This window comes from Falco rusticolus, chromosome 8 (assembly GCF_015220075.1).
Source record: "Falco rusticolus isolate bFalRus1 chromosome 8, bFalRus1.pri, whole genome shotgun sequence".
NCBI lineage: Eukaryota > Metazoa > Chordata > Aves > Falconiformes > Falconidae > Falco > Falco rusticolus.
In genome coordinates, this window is record NC_051194.1 from 13565387 (window position 1) to 13580021 (window position 14635).

The 14635-nt window shown below is 37.1% G+C and overlaps 1 protein-coding gene across 2 annotated transcripts in view; it reads right to left on the minus strand.

Moving 5' to 3' along the window:
* Positions 1-3970: 3970 nt before the first annotated feature.
* The window catches only part of GABRB2 (gamma-aminobutyric acid type A receptor subunit beta2), a 171174-nt gene continuing 160509 nt past the window's right edge, over positions 3971-14635 (minus strand). The window contains exons 11-12 of one of the 2 annotated variants that reach the window (XM_037398489.1): positions 12190-12240; positions 3971-8601 (exon numbers count right to left, since the gene is read on the minus strand). In XM_037398489.1, coding sequence (XP_037254386.1) covers positions 8254-8601; positions 12190-12240 — 399 coding nt within the window. In that variant the 3' untranslated portion in view covers positions 3971-8253. The remainder of the gene's footprint in view (positions 8602-12189; positions 12241-14635) is intronic. The other variant, XM_037398490.1, reaches the window with a different exon arrangement.

The window sequence follows — 14635 nt, forward strand, 5'->3', positions numbered from 1 at the left end:
AATTTACATCACCTGAATACCCAACCCCCACTTCTGTACATAACCATCTTTTTTTTTTTTTTAATTTATTGCTTGCCTAGACTCACAATGAACATCATAATAAATCAGTCACTCCAAATATCCTTCAAGAATAACAAGCATTACGAATTAATAATGTCATGCTGGTCATTAATTTTGATAACCAAAGAATTTGCATTAGTGAACATACTTGCTATGTAGTTGTTAATGTTGCATTTATTTAATATGCAACAGTTACAATCTGTTAGAAGCCAGTTCCCATTATCTGATTCTTTCACAGCTGTTCAATGTTTGACAGATGCAGAATTTCATTCTTTAAAATACTGAATTTCCTTTTATAAGTTGAGACCTGTTGTTAGATAATTTCTGACACATTTTGCTAATTTTAGATTATCAAGATAGATTCAACAGTACAATTTACCTATAAGAAGCTGATAGTAATGTTTCTAATTTGTAGTCAAGTAAATTGAATGAAGCAAAGGCCGTGTTAACCAAGTCATGAAGTAAGTGTTAAAGCTCAGAATAGAATAAAAGGAATAAATTATTCAAACACTCTGCAGAACTAGTCTTATTTTTATGCTAGTGGATTTGATATAACAGCTATTAGGAGGTGATAACATTAAATGCATTTATAGATACAGACAGGTGAAAAAGCAGATAGACAATTTGCTCTACTTTGATTTGGAAATGATACTCACCAGTAAGTATAAATATTTTTAGACCCTAAAAATCACGAAGCAGTCTTAAAGCTTAAATACTTTGGTTTCTAGCTTGCAATAATCTCTGAAAATAAGGGCTAACGGTATATCACATACTTGTACTAAAGCAACCATGCTGACATTTTAGTCTTTTTTTCAGAATTTGGATCTTCAAAGGAGGATGCAATATATTTTAAACAGTGGAGAGATGAAGTCATATTTGACTTTTTCTTAACAGTCTGGAATATTTTGTGTCTCATGTTCTGTGTCCTCTGATAAAGAGCAAGCATCCTGCAGCCAGCAGCTCCTCACCTCAGTACCAGCCACAGGACTCACGGGTCTTCACATCTTCAGTCTCTGCAGAACTGGTGCTCTTCATCCGCAGAAAAACAAGACAAAACAGATCAGTCAGTAAAGCAGTGCTGTTGTGGGGCTGGGAACAGAGAGTAGCCAGGTGGATAACTTCAAAGGGAATTACCAATTGCCGTCTGCATTTCCAGACAAAAATGAGGATTTGGCAGTTTTAGCCTTTGGCAGCCTTTTGCCTGACAGCCATTTGTTCTCTTTTCTGGTGCTCCATCTGCTCCCCCTGGTTGGATCAACCAAAGAATCAAGTTGTGGCAGAAACTGCAGGTATGTACAGCTAAGGCTACCAAGAAACACCCCGCCATCTCCCCCATGTAGTGATACTTGGGGTTTGGAAACACAAATATTAATTCCCTTTTATTAGAGCTGGCATAGGACAAGAAAAACTAATAGATCTGAAGCCGTCCCTCGGCAGAGGAAACCAAGTCTAATTCCAAAGCATATTTAATGCTCAAGATCTACTAGGACAGAAAGAAGCAGCAAGAACAGAACTGTATTAGTGGACATTTTACATCCTGGGAGCACAAGAAGACACAGCTTCTGGTCCCTGCTACTGCCAACCAAGTTTTATACAAGACAGCTGATGGAGCACGGCACTACAGGTGCCCCCCCAGCCATGCCCAGCTGCACTCTCCTCCTGGTCTGCTAATCTGGAATTGGGTTTTATGCAACAGAACCGCTCCCAGAGGAAAATCATACTAGGTTCACCATCCCGAAAGGGTCAATAATTTGGTCATCCAGGATCTCTCCTGTTAGCTCTTCAGTAGGAAGAGGGAGGAATGGAACTTGGGTCTTCCACATCGTAAATCCATGCAGATTAAGACTATTCAACCCTTTCTCTATAAATGGCAACACCGTCCCCGTGAACAGCTGCTCCCGGATTTCTGTAAGGAGGACACGAGCAACTTACCATCAGTAACAGATTCACAAGAGCTGACTCTGAAAAGGCGTTACTGAACTTCTGAGGTTTTTTGGCTGTTCCCTTCCTCTCAGCATTTTCTTATCAACTAGCACTAAGCACCTCGCTGAACATTGCTTAGATTCCCCAGACGCTCAACTCCCCCTGACTGCTGCATAAGCGAATCAACACCGTGTTACGGCTACCCCTTCGCGTACGCAGCCCACGCTTCAGATGCCTCAGTGCCCAGCTTCCTGGTGTCCCTTTCTGACCCAAATTCATAGACGTTCACTTCATACAAGAACCGTAATCTTCTGCAGCTTTGAGAAACCAGCCTGCCCAACATAACACAACTACATATACATCTTTTAGGTTTTCTTTATTTATATTTTTTTTAGTTCAAGAATTACACACTAGCCAACATTATTATATATTTACATGCTGAAACTGGCTGCAATAATTTTAAATTCAAGAAAATATCTCTTATGTGCTACTCATTTACAATCATCATTTTACTACCTCAAATATCCCAGAGGTTAGCAGTCCTTTTGAGAAAGACATGAAGATCTGATGCAATGATATCCACTAGTATTTTGCATTTTCTAGCCATTGGAAAATGTGCATTATGTGCATATAAGAAAGGCTACAAGGTCATTAGTAAGGCTGATGATTACTACATTATGAAGTAAATAGTACTAAGTAAAAAAAGATAAATCAGAACTGTGCAAAGACAGTACTAACAGAACCATTTAAACACCCATGCAAATAAAAACGTGATAGCAGTCAAATCATAGTCAGCTGGTTAGAATTAATCATGTTTCAAATGTTCTTTTTGTCTTCAACTGAAAGTAACAGGACAGACCATGAACAATACAGCCTGGTGAGTATCTGTCAAATGACAGTAACAGTGAAAACATACAAAATGTTATCAAATTGGAATAGATGACCTCATGTCTGAAAAACATTAAAAAAATACAAACCTTAGTATGAAAGTAGAGGTGAGATTTTCATTATTTAAGTTTCATTTTTTGTCAAAGCACTTACAAAGAAAATAATTTTATACTTATGAAATGTTAGTGTTGCATATTCTCGTAGAGATTATCTATTTCAATTTTATATTAATGGATATTTAAATTATTACTATTTTTACAAAGTAGAATAGGGCAGTCTTTTTAATCAACATTCCATTTGCTCCTTAAAAATTTGGACAAAGTTCCTAGTGCATTTTATTAAGCTTTACCTTTGGTGTTAAGCAGTGACTTATTAGATTTCCCTTTTAAACAATTTCTGGAGTGAAGATTCTTTGGCTTTGGGGAATATGCTATCTAACGACAGTCAAACAACCTTTTTTTTTTTTTTTAAAGAAAAATATAAGTTTACTATTAGATACCATAAAAGATACAGATTTCAGAAACAGACAGACGCAATATGCAGGCTTTCTGTAATGAAATCACCAACAGCTGAATTCTCACTTACCCTGGATTCCTCCACCTCTCCACTCACTGGAGCAACATAAAGGTGCCTTACTGTAAGTGAAAACCAGGCCCTATTTTTTACGCTAATCCGAGTACTGAGTGCCAAGCTACTATCTTCCGTTGCCTGAACATTTTAACCATACAAAAGAATCAATTGTTCTAGCAGTAACATTGATGCAATGGCTATTTTACACCACAGTACCTTCTGTACTTTTTTATATCTGGAATCCAAATCTGTTTATGCAAAAGGGTGTTTAAATTACTCTGCTAGAGCACTGCAATTATTGTACTTAGTAAAAAAAATTCACTAAACAATTACTGTATCTATCGACTGCTCATTTACAGCTTATTTAATTATTTACATAATTTTAGGACACATTAACCTAAACCATAAGTAGAATTAGCTTTTTGCCTTACCATAAAGTACAAATTAGAAGTTAAAAATGTTTAAGAAATCTGATAATATTTACACACGTTCAGCTTAAGTTATGGTTGCTCACATTGTATGTTCTATGTACACATAGCAAAATGTTATGATCACTACTGATATAGTATTGTACCCTGGCCATCCCACCCTAGATTATTTTATAGAAATAGTTAATATTTTTGCCTTTTTTTTTTTCCCTTGGTTCCCTAAAGAATTTGTTGGTTTTCAAAACTTACTAGTGGACAATGCTGTTATAAAAAGAGAGAGAAGAAATAGGCAAGCAATGTGAGGACTAGTCTAATTTCAGATGCTAGGAGGTACAGTACTATCATCATGTCAAACGGTGCAATGCTCCATACGAATTATAAGCATTGATCTGCTGATATAGAAATGCCCAGTTACCCTGTATAGTAAGTTGTTTGTTTTTTTTTTTTTTTTAAATACATTAACCTTTTCTTCTCAAAAATATATTCATACACTGGTTGATGGTAGAAACAAAACTATTATTAGCTTATTCCTTTAACACGCCAACACATAAATGTCTGTGCATATATATACTCAGAACGTGTATATATACACACATATGTCCATATAGACATGTAGGTATATGTCCATATGCACATATAGTTGGAAAATGTTTAACATCTGTTCTCTTATGTTTAGTACTGTGTTATAATATAGAATTGGAACACAGTCTAATAATTACAGTGAAAATTAATTGAGGTTTAATTTCAATGCATATTTGTCTGAAATAAATAGAATTTTTTTTCCCCAGGTGTAAGACCACCACTCATTTTCTCTATGCATTGTGCTTTTGTACCTTACAGATTTTATGTCTTTTTTATATAGAATGAAAAACTCTCTGAAGAACTCTGTGACATGCTGTTTCTAAGACTCTGTTTTCCTCCCCTGGGAATGAGAAAAGAAATGGCCACAATGTCATTGCTTGAGTCTTTCTTCCCAGTCATTACAGTGTGATAGGATAGAAACATAACATTCCTTATGCAAACACAGAAATATGTTGCATGAATTTTCAGTTCTGAAAATGTGTATCATACCTATTAGCAGTCATGTACAGTATATATTTACAGATTGATCTCAAAGATTTCATTAAAACTGTGCCATGTTATAGTCATAATTTGCCCATGAATTTCACAAAGATGAAAAACACCTTAATTGCTGGCTATTATGTCTAAGAGAACAATAAAATGTGCAACTATAATTATATTACAAGGTTTATCTAAATTATTAACTTAGATATTTTGTTTATTGAAACTAACAACAATTAGCACGATTAAAAAGATCTAGAATATTCATGTTCGGTCAATTCCAAAGTAAAAGCAAATTTATGCTCGTTTACCTGGAGGGTAGCACACATAGGAAACCCCGTATCGCATGTGTGTTGGCATAATTTCTCACTTTCACTCAAGTATCTCAGAAGAGGAGTAAGTGCTCACCTTGGGCTCGAGTCACGCTTTTCCCTTGACAGTGTCTCGCCAGTCTTACCCCCATCTTTTTGTATCACAGTGTTAAGCCTTAGTACAAAATGATAGAATCCTTCTCTTTTGCTAATTTTATACATCACATTAATAGCCAGAAGGATGTAGTAAAAGCAAAAGTGCTCCTTCCCCCCAGATAATATATCTTTCCTAGTGACACCTGAGCAGAAACCAGACATTTTCTTTCACTCTCTGAATAGCGACATCAGAGAGTATTATGGCTTGTACTGTAACTTCAGATAAATTAATGTGCAGTTCTAGGATTCAGTCTCTGTGGTTTTCATAACAGCTGATGCAGTAAACCAATGTGGAGTCAACATATTCTCTGTAAGATTTTATATTTGACGTGTATCAACCACAAACGGGCTGTGAGCTCCCTGTATTCACACTATGCTTCTGTGACATAAAAAAGGAGTTGGCAGCAATTTGTGAAATGAAAGAAAAGCTTGTACAGAAGAATACTATAAGACTGCTTTTATTTATGATAATTGATAGCATTTTTAAAGAACAGACTTAGAAGAGAAATACTGAATTTTGATGTGGCTCCTTTTCTTAGAATTGGGAACCAATTCCAGCATGATTCATACCTATCAGTTGAAATTCCAAATGCATCTACAAATCTTACTGCGTTATGCATGAAGTGCACTCAGAAACTAAGGATGTGAACAAAAAGCAACATTTTGACTTGGAAAGTTAACAGCATGATGAAAGCCTGCCTCTACGTATTGCAGAGCCTGAGCCTGGAGGCAGTACACCAACATACGCACAGATCCCTTGAAACCCACAGGTGCTGTGTCTGCCTGGCAAACCCCACTTCAGGCTCAAAAATATTCTCTCTGATTTGAGGCAGAAATAAGCATATGATATGCTCAAAACAAAGTCAGGAAATTGGCCTCTTAGTTCCCAAAATTGTTTTCCTCCTATCACTGTTATTCACTGTCAAATGTGGGAAAACCCCACAGAAACTTGTAATAAAATCACTCTTTTAAAGCAAGAACAAAAGGTTCAAATAAAATATTTTATGAAAAATATTCTTAAGAACTAGCTTAAAGTATCGCCAAAGGAATACCTAATGGGGGAAAAAAGTATCTGCCTGAAAAAAATTCCTTTATTATTTGGAAGCTACTTGAATTCTAGGTTCTTTCAGAAATTTGTACACAGGTGAGAGGTAGCATAGATACAACAGATGTGGCTTTTTCTTCATGAAATACTTTGTGTCAAACAGTATTGGGGATTAAGTAAAAGCTATCAGGAATTTATACTTTTTATACAGTTCTTACAAAGTGGTTTGTTTGTTTGTTTTTTTTAATTACAGAAAAAGGTTCCACAACAGACTAAACGGGAAACTCTGCTTTGGCTATAAAACTACTTTCTGTCTATTCTATTTCATCTGTAAGACTAAAGCTCTATGGGTTGAAAAAAAACCACAAACCCAACCTTTTATTTAGAAAAGTTTCCTAAAGCAAAACTGAAGTTTGCTACTTTTTCAATGGAAATCACCCTAAAGCAGGAAACATTCAGGAGTGTAATTAAATTCTTAAAGTGATGGCTTAGCAAATTTTTCCCTTTAAAACAGTGCATTAAGGAAAAAAAAAAAAATCAAAAGCGAAACCATATTGCCTAATCCAGACTGAGAAAATACACTCAGTATTTTTTCTACTGAAATACATATGCTTGGACGGTTGCTGTTGAAAGAGGTATGATACCTTTAATCAAACTGGATGTGAGGTGTTAAGCGTAATGACAGTAGCAAGCACAACACTGGAAAGATTGCAAACTTGGAAGAAATCACACAACTCCACATAAGTATTTCAGACTAAGGTATGTACTATAACTGACAACATTCAATTGCACAGTATACATATATGTGTGTGTGTATGTCTGTGTGTGTATATACACACACTTTAACATATACGTAGCCTTCCCTCCCCTTGGCCCTGTATTTTACAACTGCTTTCCAGCTCTCCCTACCCTAGAAAGGCAGGGCACCATTGGTTTCCTTCAGCCACCTCGAGAATTACTATTTGGCCAACCAATTTTGGCACTTTGGACAGATGGTTTGCTTTCCCCAACACAAAACAGCAGCGTATCTCCCCATTCAGAATTAATGCATTTTTATACCATTGCTACATTCCTCGATTGGTCACCACTACAGCCACTTTGACTGTGAACATGTGTTCTCTCTTTAAAATCCAGACAAAACTAGTGCTTTTTGCTTCAGTTTCTGTGCAAACACCCAACCCTAATATTACCAGTCAAAGGTTTAGTTCTTTCAATAAATAACAGGAAATACCTAAATATGGTTGGGAAACCTCTGACCATCATAATCTTGGAAAGATGATAGGCACTACTTGTTTTCAAGTTTACACATTTAAAAGGTAAAGTGTGGATGTTTCATAAGCACGATAACAACTTAGTACACTCTTCTAAGTGTAGATGCATGGCTCGGCTGTGCAGTTTCTCTGGGAATGGTATGTACTGCTGTTGAAACTAGAACTTGTTTCTCAAATGCTGTTGTACAATGTGTATCACTAAACTCAAATGGCCATTAAAAAAAAAAAAGAAAAAGACAATTAAAAAAGAAAAGAGAGTGAGGGACAATGAGAGAAAAGCGATTGTCAAAATCCTATGCTTTCACGCTCAAAATGCACTTATATTTTGAGAAGGGGATATGTCCATACTACAACTTAACATATTTACGATTTAGCAGATACAACCAAAACATTATAAAAACAGACCATAGAGTGGGCCAGCAACTAAGGTGTTTTAAAATAACTTTTTGTCCTGAATAGAATTTTTCTAAGTCCCACTTTTGGCTGTACAACCGATTTGAAGAGAAATCCAGTTCTTGCTTCCTGCGTGGCTTTGTTTCTTAGTTCACATAGTAAAGCCAATAGACAATATTGAAGAAGGAAAAAACAACAGGGAAGAATATGCGCGACCATCTATCTATGGCATTTACATCAGTCAAGTCAGGAATGGTAATTTTCAGTTGAGATGCACGTCTCCGTAGCCTACTTTTCTTCTGTGCCACATGTCGCTCCAGGGCGTTGCGACCGAAGCTGTGCCGGGGTAAGCCAGCTTTCCGGTACTGGATGCTTGAAGTGTCATACGCCAACATAGTGCTTCTAGGGTCCCCAAGCCCCATCACAGCCTCGGAGGCAGCCATCTCATTTTTAATTTCAAGTGTGCTCAGCAAAATATTTTCATGCGGATCCATCTGTAAAAAATAAGAAAACAGATTTAACAGGGAGAAAGAAGCGCGATCAGTTGCAAACTGAAGCCATGCTGACAAGGGCTAGCTAGATCTAACATTACTAATTCATTGGATGTCAGCCTGTCTAAAAGACTTTAAGCATAGCCGTGACTGTATTTATTGTCTTTTTTTTAAAAAAACAACAAAACAAAACAAAACAAAAACTCAGGGAGCAGTAAGGCCAGTATATTACAATGGAGTAACCGGTGTTGCCCTAGCCCCCGTGGTCAGTGAGCAGAAGCAATACCTGGAAATGGAATATATGCTCAGCTCCTGAAAGTGGGATTCTGTCACTGGGTAGAGTTATCTGGGGCAAGTATTAAACTTTTCAGGGTTTTTAGAGGGAAATCAGAGGGGAAAGGGTCTGATTTTTGGGGTTCTCTTCTTTCAAATGAAAGCTTCTGTTCTGAAAAAAACCTTCAGGTATTCACAAGGTGTCTCTGCCTCTCTGAAATAAGGCCCCGAGCACTGCACAGAGAATGCAAGCCTTCAGTCCCTGTGTCCCTAACAGGACTCCTGATTACTGGGGCAAAGGCACCCACAGGGTCTGGCTACATCTAAGTGAAAACTCCATTCCCCAGCGCTAATGAATTTTGTAAATACGGTGCATGCTGTGGAGACCTGAATGCCGGGATAGCAGAGATCTGTGATTTCAAGCAAGGAAAAACATATACAGAGTGTAATCACATCAAATGTACATCGACAGTTGTTTCAATGGGTACTTTTAGCTACTATATATATTTTTAAAGGCAGCTCAGTGAAAAAAATATTAATGCATTGTTGTAAAGAAACCCCTTAGACAATCAATGGGATTTCAAAGATGAGAAAGTAAATTCTGCTCTTAGGCAATCTGGAGTAGATCTGAAGTATGGTAGGAGAACTTCAAAATAATCCATTTATAGAAAACAAATATAAGGTTATTTAGGAAGTTCTAATCCTCCTCAGTCTTCCCTCCAAGTACATCTTTTGAACTGTGCAGTTACAGATTATAGTTAAATAAAAATACTTTAAAAAGCCATAATAGCTAATGAGCAGCTAATTCAGCACACTGACTTAGTGATGCTAGTACAGATATACTCCAGGCCAAATACGAGATGAAACTGTGCCAGAACTCCTTTAAAAGTAACTCAGTCACATTATTAATCATGTATACAATATACACCATAGTTATTATTGAAAGTGCCTTAACTGTGACTTCTGTGGGTTCCTAAACAATAAGATGGCATTAGTCTATTTTGTATTGTTTAGAAGCCAGCAGTCAGCAGCAGGTACCTTGCTGCACTACCCAGTATAGCATCGTATTTGCTGTTATTAAAAAAATCCCTACGTAATATTTCACATGGCATGGTGACAGAACTGGGTGGAAAACGCAGTGGGTTTTAGTAACATCCACTGCACAGCGTTATGAACTGGGAAGTCAGTTACTCACCAAAGTACTTCAGACCTACTGAAACACTGCCATTTGAGTGATTACATCTGTTCAAGTGATGCATAAAAACTGACATCGCTGAGATGCCAGATTTCCTTCCCTCTCTTCACCCCCCACCAATCTCTGTGAGTTTGCACCCCTCTAGTTTCTTTATATTTTAGTTTTAGATGAAATGTTGCTTGCTTTTCAACAAAGCCATACAAAATATTTGAATTTTCTAGTGTGTCAGGGAATTCCGTCTTTTTTGAGAAGCACTAGAAAAATGGGAAAGTTGAGCTGGAACTCAAGAAAATATCCTTTAAGGCCTCCATAGGATGGTGTTGAGCATGGTGAGGAAGCACTGTGTGCCAGCCAGGCAGGTGGTCCAATCAGTTCTCCTCTGCATTAGACAAAACTAAGACAAAAAGAGGATTCTGCTACTGTAATACAAACTAAAGCAAACATATGCAAATCCTTTCAAATAGATCCATGAAACTTCTAAAGAGAGCTTTCAAATATTTTCTTATCGTGAGTGGAGCTATTTAGAAAATTCTTCCATGATATTCGGGGTAAGAAAAAATTGGCTGCCATTTTTGGTATATTTCAGACAAATAGCAAGACTTTCAGTATCCTGGAAAGAAAAGCAATTACAGGCACTTGGCAATTCATTGATCCCAAGGACAAAAAATAAGAAAAGAAAAAAAAAAAAGAAAGTATCTTACAAGAGGGGTGCAAAGCCATTTGGAAACTACATTTTTGATAGTTTCACATAGCCTTAAGAAAAGAATAAAAATTTTAGTTTCCATGACATCAGGGGAAGCTTGGCATAACATCCACTACTACAACGGTTTTACCCCTTAGCCCAGAGGGTGGGTTATTTTCACCTCAATGTTGTGCATGCTAAGATACTATCTTTGGAAAGGTTTTAGTGCCAACAGATTGGTTCACATCTTAAATCTTCTTAGGATGAAACTACTTTAAACATTTTATCCATTTGATCTGCAATGATATTAGAAATTTGAGTGCTCTTTACACACTCATATACTTTCAATGCAACACAAATGCAAGAAAAAACATTTTAGTCTACTATAGTCAGATACAGACATGCTTTACCGACATGATATCACTCCTTCAGTTAACTTTTTGATTTGATTCTTTTGTCACTTCTATTCTCATTTCAGTAAATTTCTTAACACAGCAAATTGTGGCAGATATCTCGTAATCTTGGCAGCAGTTAGTAAGATTAGCGATGCTGAGCAGAAAAAACATTTGGCAATATTTTAAACTACCTTCCAGGGCAAAGTGTCTTCTTCTGCACATATCACACTGATATCAGAGTTGAAGCACAGCATTTTTCAATATTTCAAGAATTTTTCAGAAGAAATAATGCAAAATTAGCGATGGGCGAACCTTCAAGTGTTAGAATAGCCAGGTAAGCACCACAGAGGTCAGGTGCTTCTTAAGCACTCATGTGACCCTCCTGCACCTGGAACAGTGGATTGACTATAACAAGAACTGCATTTTTCATGGTATTTTGAATTCCCAATCTGAAAAATTCCCCAAGTTCCAATCCAAAAGTAGAAATGAATGTGAAAATAAAAAATAAACAACAACAAGAAGAAAGAAAGAAATTAACCTAAGTTTTCAACCTTTGACAAAAGGTTCCTTGTCAGATTAGAGAGAGCTGGGAGTGTTCTTTCCATCAAGTAGGTTCGCCCAACTCTAAATAAAACATGCTTTTGTAACTAAGTGAAGCCTGAGATAGAATGACAATGAATTACATTTATTGTACACAGCACCGCCCATTCAAAAGGATCCCAAAGCGCTTTACAAGCATTAGAAAGAAGAACCACTTCACTTCCGAGTGAAGTGCAATGTGGTGACTGACAGTGCAGAACAATACACTACATTTTAGTCAAGGCAATGGAGAATGCTGTAGCCAATTGAAACTATGGGGTGGGTGAGTGGTGGTGGGGAATGTTAGGTAAGCAGAACAGTTACATAAATTGGTATTTGGCCAGGTGCTTGGGGTTGAGATGACCACGCTATAAAAAAGTGCCATGGGATCTTTAATGACCATAAGTGGTCAGGACCTGAATTTTAAGTCTCTGAGGATATAAACATTAGAAAACAATGAAAGATACCTTTGTTGAATACATTTCTGGACAATGATATGTGCCAATTATTCTTCTGTCCTGCAAGTTAATAAAATCAAGACCAGATTCCTTAGAGATAAGGCAGCTATTATCTTTCATTTAAAATTAAAGCACTCTAGGGTAATAATAGGACAACTAATTAAAAGATATAGGGACCTCTAAGCCAACAATTAGCATCGGTATGTTCTGGCTTCAGAGGTGCTGTTACTGCCTTGCTCTGCTCCTCAAGGTAACATAACGTTGTGATGTAAATGTGTTTTTTCCAGCTGGTCACTTGACCAAGGAAGACATGATGATATGAAAACAATTGTTAAAATTATTCTGGGGGAAAAGTAAGTGTAAAAGTGGTTTCAGAAGGAGGTGGAAGAAAGTTAAAAAGATCTCTTGGTGCTGAAGGGTTGTTCAACCATAGAACTAGACTCTTTATGGTGAACAAAAGAGTTCAAACTTAATGGAGAAATTCCCAGGGACAAGAAAGGAAGGGAAGATGAACATGAAGAAAAAAGCAGCAGCAAGTACCATGGAAAGAAAAGGTGAAAGCAGAAGTGGAAGAGAAATGACTGGAGCTCAGCAACCATGCAAGAGGGTGGGGTTTTTATAAATCCGTCTTAAAGGTGGATGACAAAAATATATGATGTAAATGATGTTCACTTGTAGGTCCAGGTCAACTGGAAGAACAGCTGACTCTGGAGCCTTGAAAGAGACCACAACCTTTTTTGTTGGCCTCAAACAAAGGGAATACACAGGAAAGTGTAGAAATGTTACCATTATATATTCTTCCTGCTACCTAGAAACTCCAAAATGATGGCTTTCTTGAGGAATTCCTCTTACACCAATACATTAGCAACTGTAAAATACAAGGCAATTACAACTCCCACACACATACGTATGTACATTACGAATCGTCCGAGGATGACCAGATCTCTGAAACTACTAACGTCAACTAAATCAGCATCTTGGTGATAAAGCTTTACTGTTATTCCAAACACAGCTTTATAGTAGGAGGTATATTTATAGCGATGAATTGGAAAGATAGAATATTGACATTTTTCCTTCCTCATATACTGTTTATTTTCATCTATAACCTTCAATTACAGGCAGGTACTGATGGCTCATTCTAGGCAGAATGGCTCAGAAACCATGGATAAAATAGACAGCAGGGCTGGAATTTCTGATGGAAAAACCTTGTGAAACAAAACAGTTGTTAATTCAAAAGTTTTTGTTAAGTAGGGCTGCCATTAGTTAAAAGCAAAATACGGTGAGCTAAACCATGAAGGGAAAACAGAAGTATACCTAGTCTGTTAAAAAGATTAACACCTGAGATTAGGGCTCAGCAGCTATATCCTGAGATTAGGGCTTAACATTTATATGTCCTGTAAATTGACATTTTTAAGAACTGAGGGACAGAAATAAAAATCCCTTTTGCAATGAAGACCAACATGACATGCCTAGACATATAATTTAATTTGTTATAGATAAAGACCTTGGTACTATCTATAGCCTAGCTTCCCACCTCTCAGCAGCTCAGATTTCCTTGGAAAACCAGTACCATCCCATTCCTGACTAGTCACAACATCTCTGGCAAGATTAGGTGAAGTATGAAGTGCACTTTACATGTAATAGGGATCTTCCACCTCATCAGCAAAGTCTGACTTATTGATTGGGAACCACTGATGCCTGGGGACTGCACTGACTACACGAGACAACGTGCGGAAGGCAGATAGTCTTGTATAAGCTGCTGCTAGGTACACTCTGGAAGAAAAAAGAATTAATGATTTTCAAATGGCACCTGCTTAAAGCTATTACAGGCATTTTTGACACGATAAGCAAGTCTACTGAGATAAAGCTATATGAACTTATAAAGCACAAATGCCTGATGTTTCAAAATATCCACATTTGAAACAGCCCTAAGAATGTAACAACTGCTTCATTTCCATTGTCTGGACAGCACCAAATTTATCGCCAGTACCACAGTAACTATTGATGAAACCATGGATTGGCTCAGACTGCATCATACACCTAAGATTTGGGTCAGGCTGATTGGTTTCAGGCCAGAAAATCCAGAGAAACTCTGCAAATTAAATCAGGGTTTTCTTTAGGATCTTTTAAAGCCTAAAAATCTAAGCAAAAACCCAAGAGACCTGTGAGAATTTAAAAATAAAGTGAGAGAAAGTGCAAGATCTGCTCACAGAGCTGCAACACTGTTATAACTACTTATAATTTGACTCCTAGGCATCCAGTTTTACCCTCTGATACATGTCATTCCTTGATCACTATCATTAGGAACACATCCACAATTTAGCTGTAAGGATTGTACGATTCTGGAGAAATGGTTGAAAACATACACTTTCCTTTGGCATCCATTACTTCCACACAAGGTTCCCTACTTAAGACATTCAGAATAAGTGCCCACATAAAATGAAAAAGGCTAAAG